General features: G+C 48.1%; 1 protein-coding gene across 1 annotated transcript; it reads right to left on the bottom strand.

The window, feature by feature from the left end:
- Positions 1–1,955: 1,955 nt before the first annotated feature.
- LOC123160325 (berberine bridge enzyme-like Cyn d 4) lies at positions 1,956–3,704 on the bottom strand. Its single transcript, XM_044578127.1, has one exon. It carries the CDS (start codon positions 3,701–3,703, stop codon positions 2,108–2,110), a length of 1,596 nt encoding a protein of 531 aa, XP_044434062.1. The 5' UTR covers position 3,704; the 3' UTR covers positions 1,956–2,107.
- Between the last annotated feature and the right edge of the window lie 11,972 nt (positions 3,705–15,676).

A 15,676-nucleotide genomic window follows, 5' to 3' on the forward strand; every position in this document is an offset into this window, starting at 1 on the left:
CATCAATGTGTGAGATGAAGCACCGCTCCACCATCCCTCCAGCCAGCACTTGCTCCAAAACGATGCCCCCAGAAGGGAAAGCGATAAAACGCCATCATCATCCGATCCGGAAGACCCAGATCTGAGGTTTCCCCCTGAGCACCCCGAGCCTGATGGCGCAGACTGCCGACGATGCCTCGACCATCGGCAGTAGCTCCACCAGACGAGCGTCGCCTACGTCGCCGCAACCTCCAGGATGAAGCTGACCAGAATGCATGTGTCAACGCCGAACCGCCACCACTTCCACCGCCGCTTGAGCACCCCCCGAGCAACGCCTTCAGGAAGGAGCAGGCCACCTTGGTGTCGTCGTTGCTTGGAACAGGGGGGTCTGAGATTTTCACCTGAGCTCCTGGGAGGGGTAGAAGAAAGGAGTTCCTCTCCGAAGCCTCCAACGAGGAAAGCAACACCCAAAGGCACTGCCATCGGAGTGGCCGCCACGCCGGCCAAGAGATTCCCCCGGAACCCTTCCAGCCACCGGATCTGCAAGGCCAGCACCCATGAACGGTGGCCGAAGCCACCAAGGGCCGGATCCGATACAGATCGGAGTAGATCGGGGTCGAGGACGAACATCACCATGGCCACCAACATCCAGCGAAGAGACGTCGCCGCAGCCGAAGCCCACCACCGCCCCGCCATCCACATGGCCAGGGAAGTGGCCCACCTGCCCACGCCGGCGCCGCCCGCTGAAGCTACGCCGCGTACCACCAGCCAGGGCCGCCGCCATGGATCCGAGGCTCCCCACGAGGGGCGCGCCCGACCAGCGCGAGCGCCAGTCCCGCTGCCGCCGACGACGAATTCCAACGACGAGCGCCAGATCCCGCCGACGGGCGCCGCCATCACGCAGCCCGCCTCGTGCAGCCCTCCACGCCAGCCACCGTGGCAGCCCAGCGTCGCCGCGTCCCGCACAACGCCGCGTTCCGGCCAGGGTAAATCGCCCCACGGCGATCCCGCCTCGCGAGAAGGAGAGAAAGCCCCGCCGCCGCCCATGCCGGGCGGGCTTCGCCCGCCGACACGCCCTGGCGGCGGCGAGGGGAGGGATGGGGAGAGGGTCGCGGTTCGGCTGAATACATAACAGCCTACAATGCTGCATGTCAGGCTGTTTGGCTGAACAGACTTCTGAGCGATCTGTTTGGATGGCCACCAGCAGCGGTGAAGTTATTCGTGGACAACAGGTTTGCGATCGAGCTGGCCAAGAATCCAGTGCATCACGAGCGGAGCAAGCACATCGACCTGAGGTTTCATTTCATTCGAGAGTGCATTGAGGAAGGCAAGGTGGACATCTTACACGTCAGCACGGATGGCCAGCTTGCTGATATCTTAACCAAGTCACTAGGCCGGGTCAAGTTCTTGGAGATGCAACTGAAGCTCGGTGTCATGGAAGTTTCTTCTGGGCGCCAGGATTAAGTGGAGAATTGTTGACTTTGTAATCCTGTCGCTCATTCAGTTCTTTCAGTTTCAGGCTTAGCAAATAAAACGGCAAGTGCATGAGCCTGTTTGTGCCTTGACCGAAACTCTGGTAGCAGATAGGTAGTGTAGGCGACCATGCGCGTTTCGTGGGTTGGCACGAACCAAACGTGCATGGTGGCATTGAGGGCGTGGCGAGTTGGCCGTGGGATGGCGCGACCGAATAGCTCGGGCACGACCCCCTCTTTCGTTTGTTTTCAGTTTTGATGTTAATAAGAAGAACGAAGAAAAGCCGCAGAAGCACGCAGCACAAAAACTCTCTCTCTATCTATCTAGTTCTACGACTAACACTGATCCGCTCCTGGGGTGGCACCAGCTAGATGGATCGTAGTGGCGCGGTGTCAGGGGGCTCAACCTGTTTCTTGTGTAGTCCGAATAAACGCAGAGCAAGAAAAGCAGAAAAGCTGTTGCGCAAGTTTGAGCAGTGCAACCACTATCTTCCAAGTTCCACCTCTGTTCTTTGCTAAATTTTCGCCATTAGAACCAACACCTAAGTTTAGGCAACTCTTCCAACTAAGAATTATGTTATGGGCGATCAATCCTTATTCTACTAGTTGGGCATTTGAAACGTACGCACTACAAATCTCCTTGCAAAGAGTACTAGCTACTTCTCTAGCAGCGGCGGGATGCTCTGCTCGTTCCTGAAGTAGTCCTGAGGGTCCACCTTGCCCTTGGTAATGGCGAGCCTTTGGAAGTTGCCCTTGAAGTACTTCTCGCCCCACACCTTGCCGCTGGCGTAGGTGGAGATGTCGTTCACCACCTCGTTCCTGCCGAGGTCGATGTCCCTGTAGTTGGCGTAGGCCTGTCTGGGGTTCTTGCTCACGTACGGCTCCATGAACTTGTACATGTCCTTGCTCCACTGCAGCGGCGCGGCGCCGGCGGCCTCATCGAACCAGTAGTTGACGTATTGGATGTTGAAGAGGACGCCCTTGCGGTGGGGGAAGGGCGTGGCGGCCTCGGGGGTGGCGCTGATGGCGGCGCCGTAGGGGTCCATGATGATGATCCCGGCGCCGGGCTTGACGAGCCAGACGAAGATCTGCGCCAATACGGTCTTGGGGACGGGCTGGTAGACGTAGTCGGACTTGTATTCCCCGAAGGGCCTGAAGGTGTTGTTGCGGTTGAGGAGGTCGAAGAGGGTGGCCTGCTTGCCGAGGTGGATGAAGGGGACGGACTTGATCCAGGGCATCTCGTTGCAGTGCGAGGCGTTCATGCCGAGCTCCGGGAATTTGCTGCTCATCAGCGGCGTCAGGGTTTTGCAGGTGCCCAGGTACATGCCCTCGAACTTGGCGGTGTCCCCCATAGCGATGATGCGGATCATCAGGTCGTCGGGAAGGGCCGGCCCGACCAGCTGCCACTTGTTGACGAGCTCTACGGCGCCTTCTCTCACCGTCTTGGGGATCTGGAACACGGTCACGGTGGGAGGCACCGGGAGGAGATTCACCTGCCACGACACGACGATGCCGAAGCTCTCTCCGCCGCCGCCCCTCACGGCCCAGAAGTGGTCCGCGCTCATGGAGCTCTTGTCGAGCAGCTTGCCGTTGGCGTCGACCACCTTCACGTCGATGACGTTCTCGGCGGCGATGCCGTACTTGCGCAGCAGCATGCCGAAGCCGCCGCCAGCGAAGTTGCCGCCTACACCAATGGTGGGGCAGACGCCCGCCGGGAACGCGAGCACGGGGCTGTTCTTGGCGATGGTGTAGTAGAGCTCGCCGAGCTGTGCACCGGAGTCCACCCACGCCGTGCGAGCCTTGATGTCGACCGACACGGCCCGCATCTTGTTGAGATCGACGACGGCGAACTCCTCGGGGCGCTCGGACCGGTACGACAGGCCCTCGTAGTCGTGGCCGCCGCTCCGCACGCGGAGGCGGACGGCGTGCCGGCGGCCGCACACCACCGCGGACTGGATGTGGGAGGCGTTGGTGGGGGTGATGATGTAGAGCGGCTTCACGTTCTGCGGCGACGACCACCGCGAGTTCCTGATAGTCTGCGCCAGGACGGTGGGGAAGTCAGGCGAGCTCTTGGCGTAGAGGAGGCGGGCCGGTATCGCCTTCACCAGGCATCCGAAGAAGTCGTCCTTGGCCGGCACCGGCGCCGCCGCGTAGGAGATGGCGCCGTGGCAGGACAAGACGCAGATGAGGAGGGGCACCAGAGCAAAGGCCCTCGAGTTCGCCATTGTAGCTGATCGAGCTTGGAGTGTCATTTGGCACTGGACTTATATAGGCAGCGCGGATCCATTGGCGAGCTCAGCAAGCTCACCTAAAATTGGAGTGTTTAGCTGAGTCAAAGGTCTCCGTTTCACCAGGCCGGTGCGCGATGTGGCGATCGCGCGTCGCGAAATCGAGCACCGCCGCGCGTTTGGTTCAAGCACACAACTGATCGACGGGATTGCAGCAGTGCCCTTATTCCGGGCGCGCAACTGCAGCAGCGTTTATCGCGGGGGCGTTGAAAATTGAATTTTGGGGATGCATTTACTTCTGGAAATGTTACTGCATGCAAATGACGTTCGCTGGAAAGTGCGGGAGTTATACTCCCTCCGTTTCTTTTTACTAATCCACATATAAGATTTGATCAAAGTAAAACTTTGTTAACATTCACTAAATTTATAAAAAAATATCAAGATTCATAATATAAAATCAATATTGTTAGATGCATCATGGACTTAACTTTCATAAGTATTGTAAATGTTAATACTTTTTCTATAAAATTGATCAAACTTTACACTTTGACCAAATTTTATATACAGATTAAAAAAAGACGAGGGACTATTAACGGACGTTGACTGGAAATGAGGGGGGGGGGGGGGTGCATTTCTTTCTGAAAAAGTTACTGCATTTTCTCTTGCTTAAATGCAGTACGCGAATTAATATATTTGGTTGGTTTTAAAATAATTGATTTAGAATATGTGAGTGCAGTGCAGTGTATTTTAAGTTATATATCATCTAAAGCGAGGTGCCTCGAACCTCCACCCCTCCCCTCGTAAGCCCGCAATCAGTGAGCGGTCAGCAAAACCCGACCTAGGCGGACGCCTCAAACATGCCTCAAACACCGTGCCTAACCGACACCCCTTATATCCGTCACGTTGGACCGGGCTCACACTGACCCACCCGAACCCACATATATTCGTCCTCACCCCCTCCTCGGACCAAACCCTAGCCACTCCACTCCACCATCCAAGCTCCCGTCCGGTGATCTTCGGCCTTCTACCGCATGACGGGCAGCGGATCTGACGATGACCGGTACAGATCTGTCGACTGGGGCGTCATCCCATGCGATTTGGATGAGGCAATGTGTCGTCCGCATTGCACTCCGCCGCTCCTTGGAGGATGGCGCTCGACCGACGGCGGGCTCTATTCGACGCGAGACGATTGTGTCGGCGCATCCCACACCCGCTCTGATGGAGTATGTGTCCTACCGGGACTGGTGTGCCCGCCATGGGAAGGAGAGGACGAGGGCGGCCGAGGCCCGCCTCGCGGTTGATGCGGTGGCGCAGGCCGCCGCAAAAGAGGAAGCCATCCGCGCCCGCATTGTAAAGAAGCAGCAGGGGAGAAGCACGCACCCTCGCCCGAGAGCTGATTCGTCCGGTCCGTGTCATGGCCGAACTGCCCCCCCCCCCCCTAAGGGGGAGAAGGAGGACGACGACGGGTAGGAGAGCCGCAACGATGAGCAGATCCGGCTCGATCCGTACTGCGTCTTCGATCGCTATATCTGCGAGAAGGATGACAAGGGCGCCGGGAAGGGCAAGGGCAGTCATGGATGATCTTCTCCATAGCTAGCATTTATGTTAAACATGCCAAATTTTGGTACTTCGATGGCATGTTCTGATGTAATATCCGGACGATGTGTAATGCATCGTTTATGTAGTTGCATGAGTTTTTATTGATTTAAGGTATGCTAATTGAGGTGTCCGGTTGTGAGAAGGGAAATTTGACGTGTGACCGGGAAGTGCCCGCGGACGCGTCCGGACACATCTACGGGCGTTTGAGGGGCCGAATTTGCCAAGTCCAGTTGTAGATGCACTAATGACATTAAATATACCCGGCACATATATATTAGTGTCGTACTTCCATATTTTTCAGAAAGTATGCTTGTATTCATATCACAAAACATTACAAAGTCCTAAATCCGTACAAGCACATACTGACAAGCGCACGATAAAGCAATCAAGCGGAATAACAAAGAGCACCATAGATCAACGATTAAAAACATGAAGATCTCCGAATCTCTGCTCTCACCCCTGAACCGTACGAAAAAAAATCCGCAAGAAAAGAATCCGCAACCATACCCAAGCAGGACATCATCTTCAACCACGGCATCTTCGCCGCCACACTGCTCCTGAAGGAAATATGCCCTAGAGGCAATAATAAAGTTATTATTTATTTCCTTATTTCATGATAAATGTTTATTATTCATGCTAGAATTGTATTAACCGGAAACATGATACATATGTGAATACATAGACAAACATATAGTCACTAGTATGCCTCTACTTGACTAGCTCATTAATCAAAGATGGTTATGTTTCCTAACCATAGACATGTGTTGTCATTTGATTAATGGGATCACATCATTAGGAGAATGATGTGATTGACATGACCCATTCCGTTAGCCTAGCACTTGATCGTTTAGTATGTTGCTATTGGTTTCTTCATGACTTATACATGTTCATGTAACTATGAGATTATGCAACTCCCGTTTACCGGAGGAACACTTTTGGTGCTACCAAACGTCACAACGTAACTGGGTGATTATAAAGGAGTACTACAGGTGTCTCTAAAGGTACATGTTGGGTTGGCGTATTTCGAGATTAGGTTTTGTCATTCCGATTGTCGGAGAGGTATCTCTGGGCCCTCTCGGTAATGCACATCACTATAAGCCTTGCAAGCAATGTGACTAATGATTTAGTTGCGGGATGATGCATTATGTAACGAGAAAAGAGACTTGCCGGTAACGAGATTGAACTAGGTATTGGATACCGACGATCGAATCTCGGGCAAGTAACATACCGATGACAAAGGGAACAACGTATGTTGTTATGCGGTTTGACCGATAAAGATCTTCGTAGAATATGTAGGAGCCAATATGAGCATCCAGGTTCCGCTATTGGTTATTGATCAAGAATAGTTCTAGGTCATGTCTACATAGTTCTCGAACCCGTAGGGTCCGCACGCTTAAGGTTTCGATGACAGTTTTATTATGAGTTTATAAGTTTTGATGTACCGAAGTTTGTTCGGAGTCCCGGATGTGATCACGGACATAACGAGGAGTCTCAAAATGGTCGAGACATAAAGATCAATATATTGGAAGCCTATATTTGGACATCGGAATCGTTCCGGGTGAAATCGGCATTTTACCGGAGCACCGGGAGGTTACCAGAACCCCCCCGGGGGGTTATTGGGCCTACATGGGCCTCGAGGGAGAAGAGGGAAGGAGGCAGGAGGGGGCCGCGTGCCCCTCCCCTTCCTAGTCCGAATAGGACATGGGAAGGGGGGCGGCGCCCCCCCTTTCCTTCCCCTCTTCCTCCTATTTCCCCCTTTCTCCTATTCCAACTAGGAAAGAAGGGAGTCCTACTCCCGGTGGGAGTAGGACTCCCCCCTTGGCGCGCCCTCCTTGGCCGGCCGCCTCCTTCCCCCTGGCTCCTTTATATACGGGGGCGGGGGGGGGGGCACCCCAAACACACAAGTTGATCTACGGTTCGTTCCTTAGCCGTGTGTGGTGCCCCCCTCCACCATATTCCACCTCGATCATATCGTCGCGGAGTTTAGGTGAAGCCCTGCGCCGATAGAGCATCATCATCGTCACCACGCCGTCGTGCTGACGGAACTCACCCCGAAGCTTTGCTGGATCGGAGCCCGGGGATCGTCATCGAGCTAAACGTGTGCTGAAGTCGGAGGTGCCGTACGTTCGGTACTTGGATCGGTCGGATCGTGAAGACGTACGACTACATCAACCGCGTTGTCATAACGCTTCCGCTTATGGTCTACGAGGGTACGTGGACAACACTCTCCCCTCTCATTGCTATGCCATCACCATGATCTTGTGTGTGCGTAGGAATTTTTTTGAAATTACTACGTTCCCCAACAGTGGTATCCGAGCCAGGTTTTATGCATTGATGTTATATGCACGAGTAGAACACAAGTGAGTTGTGGGCGATACAAGTCATACTGCTTACCAGCATGTCATACTTTGGTTCGGCGGTATTGTTGGATGAAGCGGCCCGGACCGACATTACGCGTACGCTTACGCGAGATTGGTTTTACCGCCGTGCTTTGCACACAGGTGACTAGTGGGTGTCTGTTTCTCCAACTTTAGTTGAACCGAGTGTGGCTATGCCCGGTCCTTGCGAAGGTTAAAACAACACTAACTTGACGAACTATCGTTGTGGTTTTGATGCGTAGGTAAGAAAGGTTCTTGCTCAGCCCGTAGCAGCCACGTAAAATTTGCAACAACAAAGTAGAGGACGTCTAACTTGTTTTTGCAGGGCATGTTGTGATGTGATATGGTCAAGACGTGATGAGATATAAGTTGTTGTATGAGATTATCATGTTTTGTTGAAGTTATCGGCAACTGGCAGAAGCCCTATGGTTGTCTCTTTGTTGCATAAGATGCAAGTGTCAAATAATTGCTTTACTTTATCGCTATGCGATAGCAATAGTTGCAAGAGCAATAGTTGGCGAGACGACCATGTGACGACACATTGATATAGATCAAGATGATGAAGATCATGGTGTCGTGCCGGTAACGATAGAGATCATGACAGTACTTTGGAGATGGAGATCAAAGGCGCAAGATGATCATGGCCATATCATGTCACATATTTTGATTGCATATGATGTTTATCTGTTATACATCTTATTCTGTTTTGTTTGACGGTAGCATTTTAAGATGATCTCTCACTAATTATCAAGAAGTGTTCTCCCTGAGTATGCATCGTTGCGAAAGTTCTTCGTGCTGAGACACCACGTGATGATCTGGTGTGATAGGCTCTACGTTCAAATACAACGGGTGCAAAACAGTTGCACACGCGGAATACTCGGGTTAAACTTGACGAGCCTAGCATATACAGATATGGCCTCGGAACACGGAGACCGAAAGGTCGAGCGTGAATCATATAGTAGATATGATCAACATATTGATGTTCACCATTGAAACTACTCCATCTCACGTGATGATCGGACATGGTGTAGTTGATATGGATCACGTAATCACTTAGAGGATTAGAGGGCTGTCTATCTAAGTGGGAGTTCTTAAGTAATATGATTAATTGAACTTTAATTTATCATGAACTTAGTCCTGGTAGTATTTTGCAAATTATGTTGTAGATCAATAGCTTGCGTTGTTGCTTTCATATGTTTATTTTGATATGTTCCTGGAGAAAATTGTGTTGAAAGATGTTAGTAGCAATGATGCGGATTGGATCCGTGATCTGAGGTTTATCCTCATTGCTGCACAGAAGAATTATGTCCTTAATGTACCGCTAGGTGACAGACCTATTGCAGGAGCAGATGCAGACGTTATGAACGTTTGGCTAGCTCAATATGATGACTACTTGATAGTTTTGTGCACCATGCTTAACGGCTTAGAATCGGGACTTCAAAAACGTTTTGAACGTCATGGACCATATGAGATGTTCCAGGAGTTGAAGTTAATATTTCAAGCAAATACCCGAGTTGAGAGATATGAAGTCTCCAACAAGTTCTATGGCTAAAAGATGGAGGAGAATCGCTCAACTAGTGAGCATGTGCTCAGATTGTCTGGGTACTACAATCGCTTGAATCAAGTGGGAGTTAATCTTCCAGATAAGATAGTGATTGACAGAATTCTCTAGTCACCATCACCAAGTTAGTAGAACTTTGTGATGAACTATAGTATGCAAGGGATGACGAAAACGATTCCCGAGCTCTTCGTGATGTTGAAATCGACGAAGGTAGAAATCAAGAAAGAGCATCAAGTGTTGATGATTGACAAGACCACTAGTTTCAAGAAAAGGGCAAAGGGAAAGAAAGGGAACTTCAAGTAGAATGTCAAGCAAGTTGTCACTCCCGTGAAGAAGACCAAAGCTGGACCAAAGCCTGAAACTGAGTGCTTATACTGCTAAGGAAATGGTCACTGGAAGCGGAAATGCCCTAAATATTTGGTGGATAAGAAGGATGGCAAAGTGAACAAAGGTATATTTGATATACAGGTGTTTGATGTGTGCCTTACTAGTGTTTATAGTAGCCCCTGAGTATTTTGATACTTGTTCGGTTGCTAAGATTAGTAACTCGAAACAGGAGTTACAGAATAAACAGAAACTAGTTGAGGGTGAAGTGACGATGTGTGTTGGAAGTGGTTCCAAGATTGATATGATCATCATCGCACACTCCCTATACTTTCGGGATTAGTGTTGAACCTAAATAAATGTTATTTGGCGTTTGCGTTGAGCATGAATATGATTTGATCATGTTTATTGCAATACGGTTATTCATTTAAAATCAGAGAATAATTGTTGTTCTGTTTAAATGAATAAAACCTTTGATGGTCATACACCCAATAAAAATAGTTTGTTGGATCTCGATCGTAGTGATACACATATTCATAATATTGATGCCAAAAGATGCAAAGTTGATAATGATAGTGCAACTTATTTGTGGCACTGCCATTTGGGTCATATCGGTGTAAAGCGCATGAAGAAACTCCATAAAGATGGACTTTCGGAATCACTTGGTTATGAATCATTTGATGCTTGCGAACCGTGCCTTTTGGGCAAGATGACTAAAACTCCGTTCTCCGGAACAATGGAACGAGCTACTGACTTATTGGAAACAATACATACCGATGTATGCGGTCCAATGAGTGTTGATGCTCGTGGCAGGTATCGTTATTTTCTGACCTTCACAAGATGATTTGAGCAGATATGAGTATATCTACTTAATGAAGCACAAGACTGAAACATTTGAAAAGTTCAAAGAATTTCAGAGTGAAGTGAAGAATCATCGTAATAAGAAAATAAAGTTTCTGCGATTTGATCACAGAGACAAATATTTAGTTATGAGTTTGGCGTTCATATAAAACTATGTGGAATAGTTTCACAGCTCACGCCACATGGAACACCGCAACGTAATGGTGTGTCCGAACATCATAACCGCACTTTATTGGATATGGCGCGATCTATGATGTATCTTACCGATTTACCACTATCGTTTTGGGGTTATGTATTAAAGACAGCTGCATTCACTTTAAATAGGGCACCATCTAAATCCGTTGAGATGACACCGTATGAACTATGGTTTAGCAATAAACCTAAGCTATCATTTCTTAAAGTTTGGAGTTGCGATGCTTATATAAAAAGGGTTTTCAACCTAATAAGCTCGAACCCAAATCGGAGAAGTGCGTCTTCATAGAATACCCAAAGGAAATTGTTGGGTACACCTTCTATCACAGATCCGAAGGCAAGATATTCGTTGCTAAGAATGGATCCTTTCTAGAGAAGGAGTTTCTCTCGAAAGAAGTGAGTGGGAGGAAAGTAGAACTTGATGAGGTAATTGTATCTTCTCCCTTATTGGAAAGTAGTTCATCACAGAAATCAGTTCAGTGATTACTACACCAATTAGTGAGGAAGTTAATGATGACGATCATGAAACTTCAAATCAAGTTGCTGCCAAACCTCGTAGGTCTTCCAGAGTAAGATCCGCACCAGAGTGGTACGGTAATCATGTTCTGGAAGTCATGTTACTAGACCATGATGAACCTACGAACTATGAGGAAGCGATGATGAGCCCAGATTCCACGAAATGGCTTGAGGCCATAAAATCTGAGATATGATCCATGTATGAGAACAAAGTATGGACTTTGATTGACTTGCTCAGTGATCAGCAAGCCATGTTAAATAAATGGATCTTCAAGAGGAAGACGGACACTGATATTAGTGTTACTATCTACTAAGCTCGAATTGTTGCGAAAGGTTTTCAACAAGTTCAAGGTGTTGAATACGATGAGATTTTCTCACTCGTATCGAAGCTTAAGTCTGTCTGAATCATGTTAGCAATTGCCACATTTTATGAAATCTGGCAAATGGATGTCAAAACTGCATTCCTTAATGGATTTATTAAAGAAGAGTTGTATATGATGCAACCAGAAAGTTTTTGTCAATCCTAAAGATGCTAACAAAGTGTGCAAGCTCCAGCGATCCATCTATGGACTGGTGCAAGTATCTCGGAGTTGGAATATACGCTTTGGTGAGTTGATCAAAGCATATGGTTTTATACAGACTTTTGAAGAAGCCTGTATTTACAATAAAGTGAGTGGGAGCACTACAACATTTCTGATAAGTGTATGTGAATGACATATTGTTGATCGAAAATAATGTATAATTATTCTGCAAAGCATAAAGGAGTGTTTGAAAGGAGTTTTTCAAAGAAAGACCTCGGTGAAGCTACTTACACATTGAGCATCAAGATCTATATAGATAGATCAAGACACTTGATAAGATTTTTCAATGAGTACATACCTTGATAATTTTTTTTTGAAATAGTTCAAAATGGGACAGTCACAGAAGGAGTTCTTGCCTGTGTTGCAAGGTGTGAAGTTGAGTAAGACTCAAGACCCGACCATGGCAGAAAATAGAAAGAGAATGAAAAGTCATTCCCTATGCCTCAGTCATAGGTTCTATAAAGTATGCTATGCTGTGAGCCAGACCTATTGTATACCTTGCTCTGGTTTTGGCAAGGGAGTACAATTTTGATCTAAGAGTAGATCACTGGACAGTGGTCAAGAATATCCTTAGTGAGGACTAAGAAAATATTTCTCGATAATGGAAGTGATAAAAGAGCTCGTCGTAAAAGTTACAACGATACAAGCTTTTACACCGATCCAGATGACTCTAAGTCTCAATCTGGATACATTTTGAAAGTGGGAGCGATTAGCTAGAGTAGCTCCGTGCAAAGCATTGTAGACATAGAATATTTGCAAAATACATACGACTCTGTAATCTGACAGACCCGTTGACTAAGCTTCTCTCATGAGCAAAACATGATCACACCTTAGTACTCTTTGGGTGTTAATCACATAGCGATGTGAACTAGATTATTGACTCTAGTAAACCCTTTGGGTGTTGATCACATGATGATGTGAACTATGGGTATTAATCACATGCAGATGTGAATATTGGTGTTAAATCACATAGCGATGTGAACTAGATTATTGACTCTAGTGCAAGTGGGAGACTGAAGGAAATATGCCCTAGAGGCAATAATAAAGTTATTATTTATTTCCTTATTTCATGATAAATGTTTATTATTCGTGCTAGAATTGTATTAACCGGAAACATGATACATGTGTGAATACATAGACAAACATATAGTCACTAGTATGCCTATACTTGACTAGCTCATTAATCAAAGATGGTTATGTTTCCTAACCATAAACATGTGTTGTCATTTGATTAATGGGATCACATCATTAGGAGAATGATGTGATTGACATGACCCATTCCGTTAGCCTAGCACTTGATCGTTTAGTATGCTGCTATTGCTTTCTTCATGACTTATACATGTTCATGTAACTATGAGATTATGCAACTCCCGTTTATCGGAGGAACACTTTGGGTGCTACCAAACGTCACAACGTAACTGGGTGATTATAAAGGAGTACTACAGGTGTCTCTAAAGGTACATGTTGGGTTGGCGTATTTCGAGATTAGGTTTTGTCACTCCGATTGTCGGAGAGGTATCTCTGGGCCCTCTCGGTAATGCACATCACTATAAGCCTTGCAAGCAATGTGACTAATGATTTAGTTGCGGGATGATGCATTATGTAACGAGAAAAGAGACTTGCCGGTAACGAGATTGAACTAGGTATTTATACCGACGATCGAATCTCGGGCAAGTAACATACCGATGACAAAGGGAACAAAGTATGTTGTTATGCGGTTTGACCGATAAAGATCTTCGTAGAATATGTAGGAGCCAATATGAGCATCCAGGTTCCGCTATTGTTTATTGACCAAGAATAGTTCTAGGTCATGTCTACATAGTTCTCGAACCCGTAGGGTCCGCACGCTTAGGGTTTCGATGACAGTTTTATAATGAGTTTATAAGTTTTGATGTACTGAAGTTTGTTCGGAGTCCCGGATGTGATCACGGACGTAACGAGGAGTCTAGAAATGGTCGAGACATAAATATCGATATATTGGAAGCCTATATTTGGACATCGGAATCGTTCCGGGTGAAATCGGCATTTTACCGGAGGACCGGGAGGTTACCGGAACCCCCCCGGGGGGTTATTGGGCCTACATGGGCCTCGAGGGAGAAGAGGGAAGGAGGCAGGAGGGGGCCGCGCGCCCCTCCCCTTCCTAGTCCGAATAGGACAAGGGAAGGGGGGCGCCCCCCTTCCTTTCCCTCTTCCTCCTCTTTCCCCCCTTCTCCTATTCCAACTAGGAAAGAAGGGAGTCCTACTCCCGGTGGGAGTAGGACTCCCCCCTTGGCGCGCCCTCCTTGGCCGGCCGCCTCCTTCCCCCTGGCTCCTTTATATACGGGGGCGGGGGGGGGGGGGGCACCCCAAACACACAAGTTGATCTACGGATCGTTCCTTAGCCGTGTGTGATGCCCCCCTCCACCATATTCCACCTCGGTCATATCGTCGCGGAGTTTAGGCGAAGCCCTGCGCCTGATCGTCATCGAGCTGAACGTGTGCTGAACTCAGAGGTGCCGTACGTTCGGTACTTGGATCGGCCGGATCGTGAAGACGTACGACTACATCAACCGCGTTGTCATAACGCTTCCGCTTACGGTCTACGAGGGTACGTGGACAACACTCTCCCCTCTCGTTGCTATGCCATCACCATGATCTTGCGTGTGCGTAGGAAATTCTTTGAAATTACTACGTTCCCCAACAGCTCCACCTTTTCTTTGCTCCGGCGCAGGACTCGCTTGTGCATCCAATAAGCCTGCACCAGCCTTCGCCATATGTGCCCCCTTCTATGTGGAAGAGAACGAGGATCGGGTTCCGGCGTCATGGCCAGGCAAAGCAGAAGATCCCTCCGGCAATAGCATAATGAAAAGGGAAGAATAGTAGGAGTAGATCAATACCGATGATGAGGATGAATAAACTTCATATCCTCAAAACCACCAACCACCCGAGGACTTTCCCACCCCGTGTTGGTCGACCTCCAGACACCATAGCTCACAACCTCAACTAGATCCAGGATCACCAACCACGCTGGCTCACAGATGGAGGCAAGAAACCTGCCTGACCGCATACTAAACCCGGAGGAATTTATTCACACGCGCCACCACCGCACGGTCTTGGCAGTGTCTCCCTCAACCATAACCCTACTATGAACACAACCAACGCACAGGTCCAGGGTTCCCCTCCCTTCCACCGCCGGAGCAGCCGGTGGAGTGAGAGGGAAACAACAGCGGTGCCGGCGTAACACAAAGGGAAGCGGCAGTCACCTCCTTTTCACCTTGTTATGATATCCGCTCTTTCCGGAGGTGTTGGTATTGTTGTACTTCCTGTATGCAGGTGCAATATGCTCCTAATGCACCTGGACGGAGGGATTATCTAAAACAACCCTCATTTAATATCTTTTGTGAGCAAAAACTAATGAGATATTTTGGATTCGAAGCGAAGATCTATATCTAGATTAAGATGTAGATGCTCTGTATTTCTCATTGAGTAGGGTGTCACATTACATTTTTACCTATGAAACCATACTAAAATACAAGCGTTGGGAATGCCCAAACCAATATGAACTGATGCATAGGCACAATTTTTCTTTACAATACAATGAAATATGCAATACAAAATAACAAGGCTAGTTTAACGTGGCACAGTGCACTAGTGGCGGTGCCAGGGGTTAGCTGTGTAGTCAACTGACTACACAACATTTTGGCATGCACCAATAGTCATCAAACAAAACCCAGTACATATTTCATACAACCATATGTATTTGACATCACAACTTTAAATTGACATCACAACTTTCAACTTCTGGCTTTGCCACTGAGTGCACTCATTTATATTTTCTAAGTTATTTCAGGCATTTAGGGGCTACGCGACTCTGCGTGAGCGGCTGATCTACACGTCCCGGAGGGTGTTATAGAATATTATTTGCCGCTTTATAGAATCCCAAAATCAAAGATACGTGGGCCAACTACATGAGAACCTAGGTGCATAGGCGCATGAATTAGTCGGA

This window comes from Triticum aestivum, chromosome 7B (genome assembly GCF_018294505.1).
Source record: "Triticum aestivum cultivar Chinese Spring chromosome 7B, IWGSC CS RefSeq v2.1, whole genome shotgun sequence".
Classification (NCBI taxonomy): Eukaryota; Viridiplantae; Streptophyta; class Magnoliopsida; order Poales; family Poaceae; genus Triticum; species Triticum aestivum.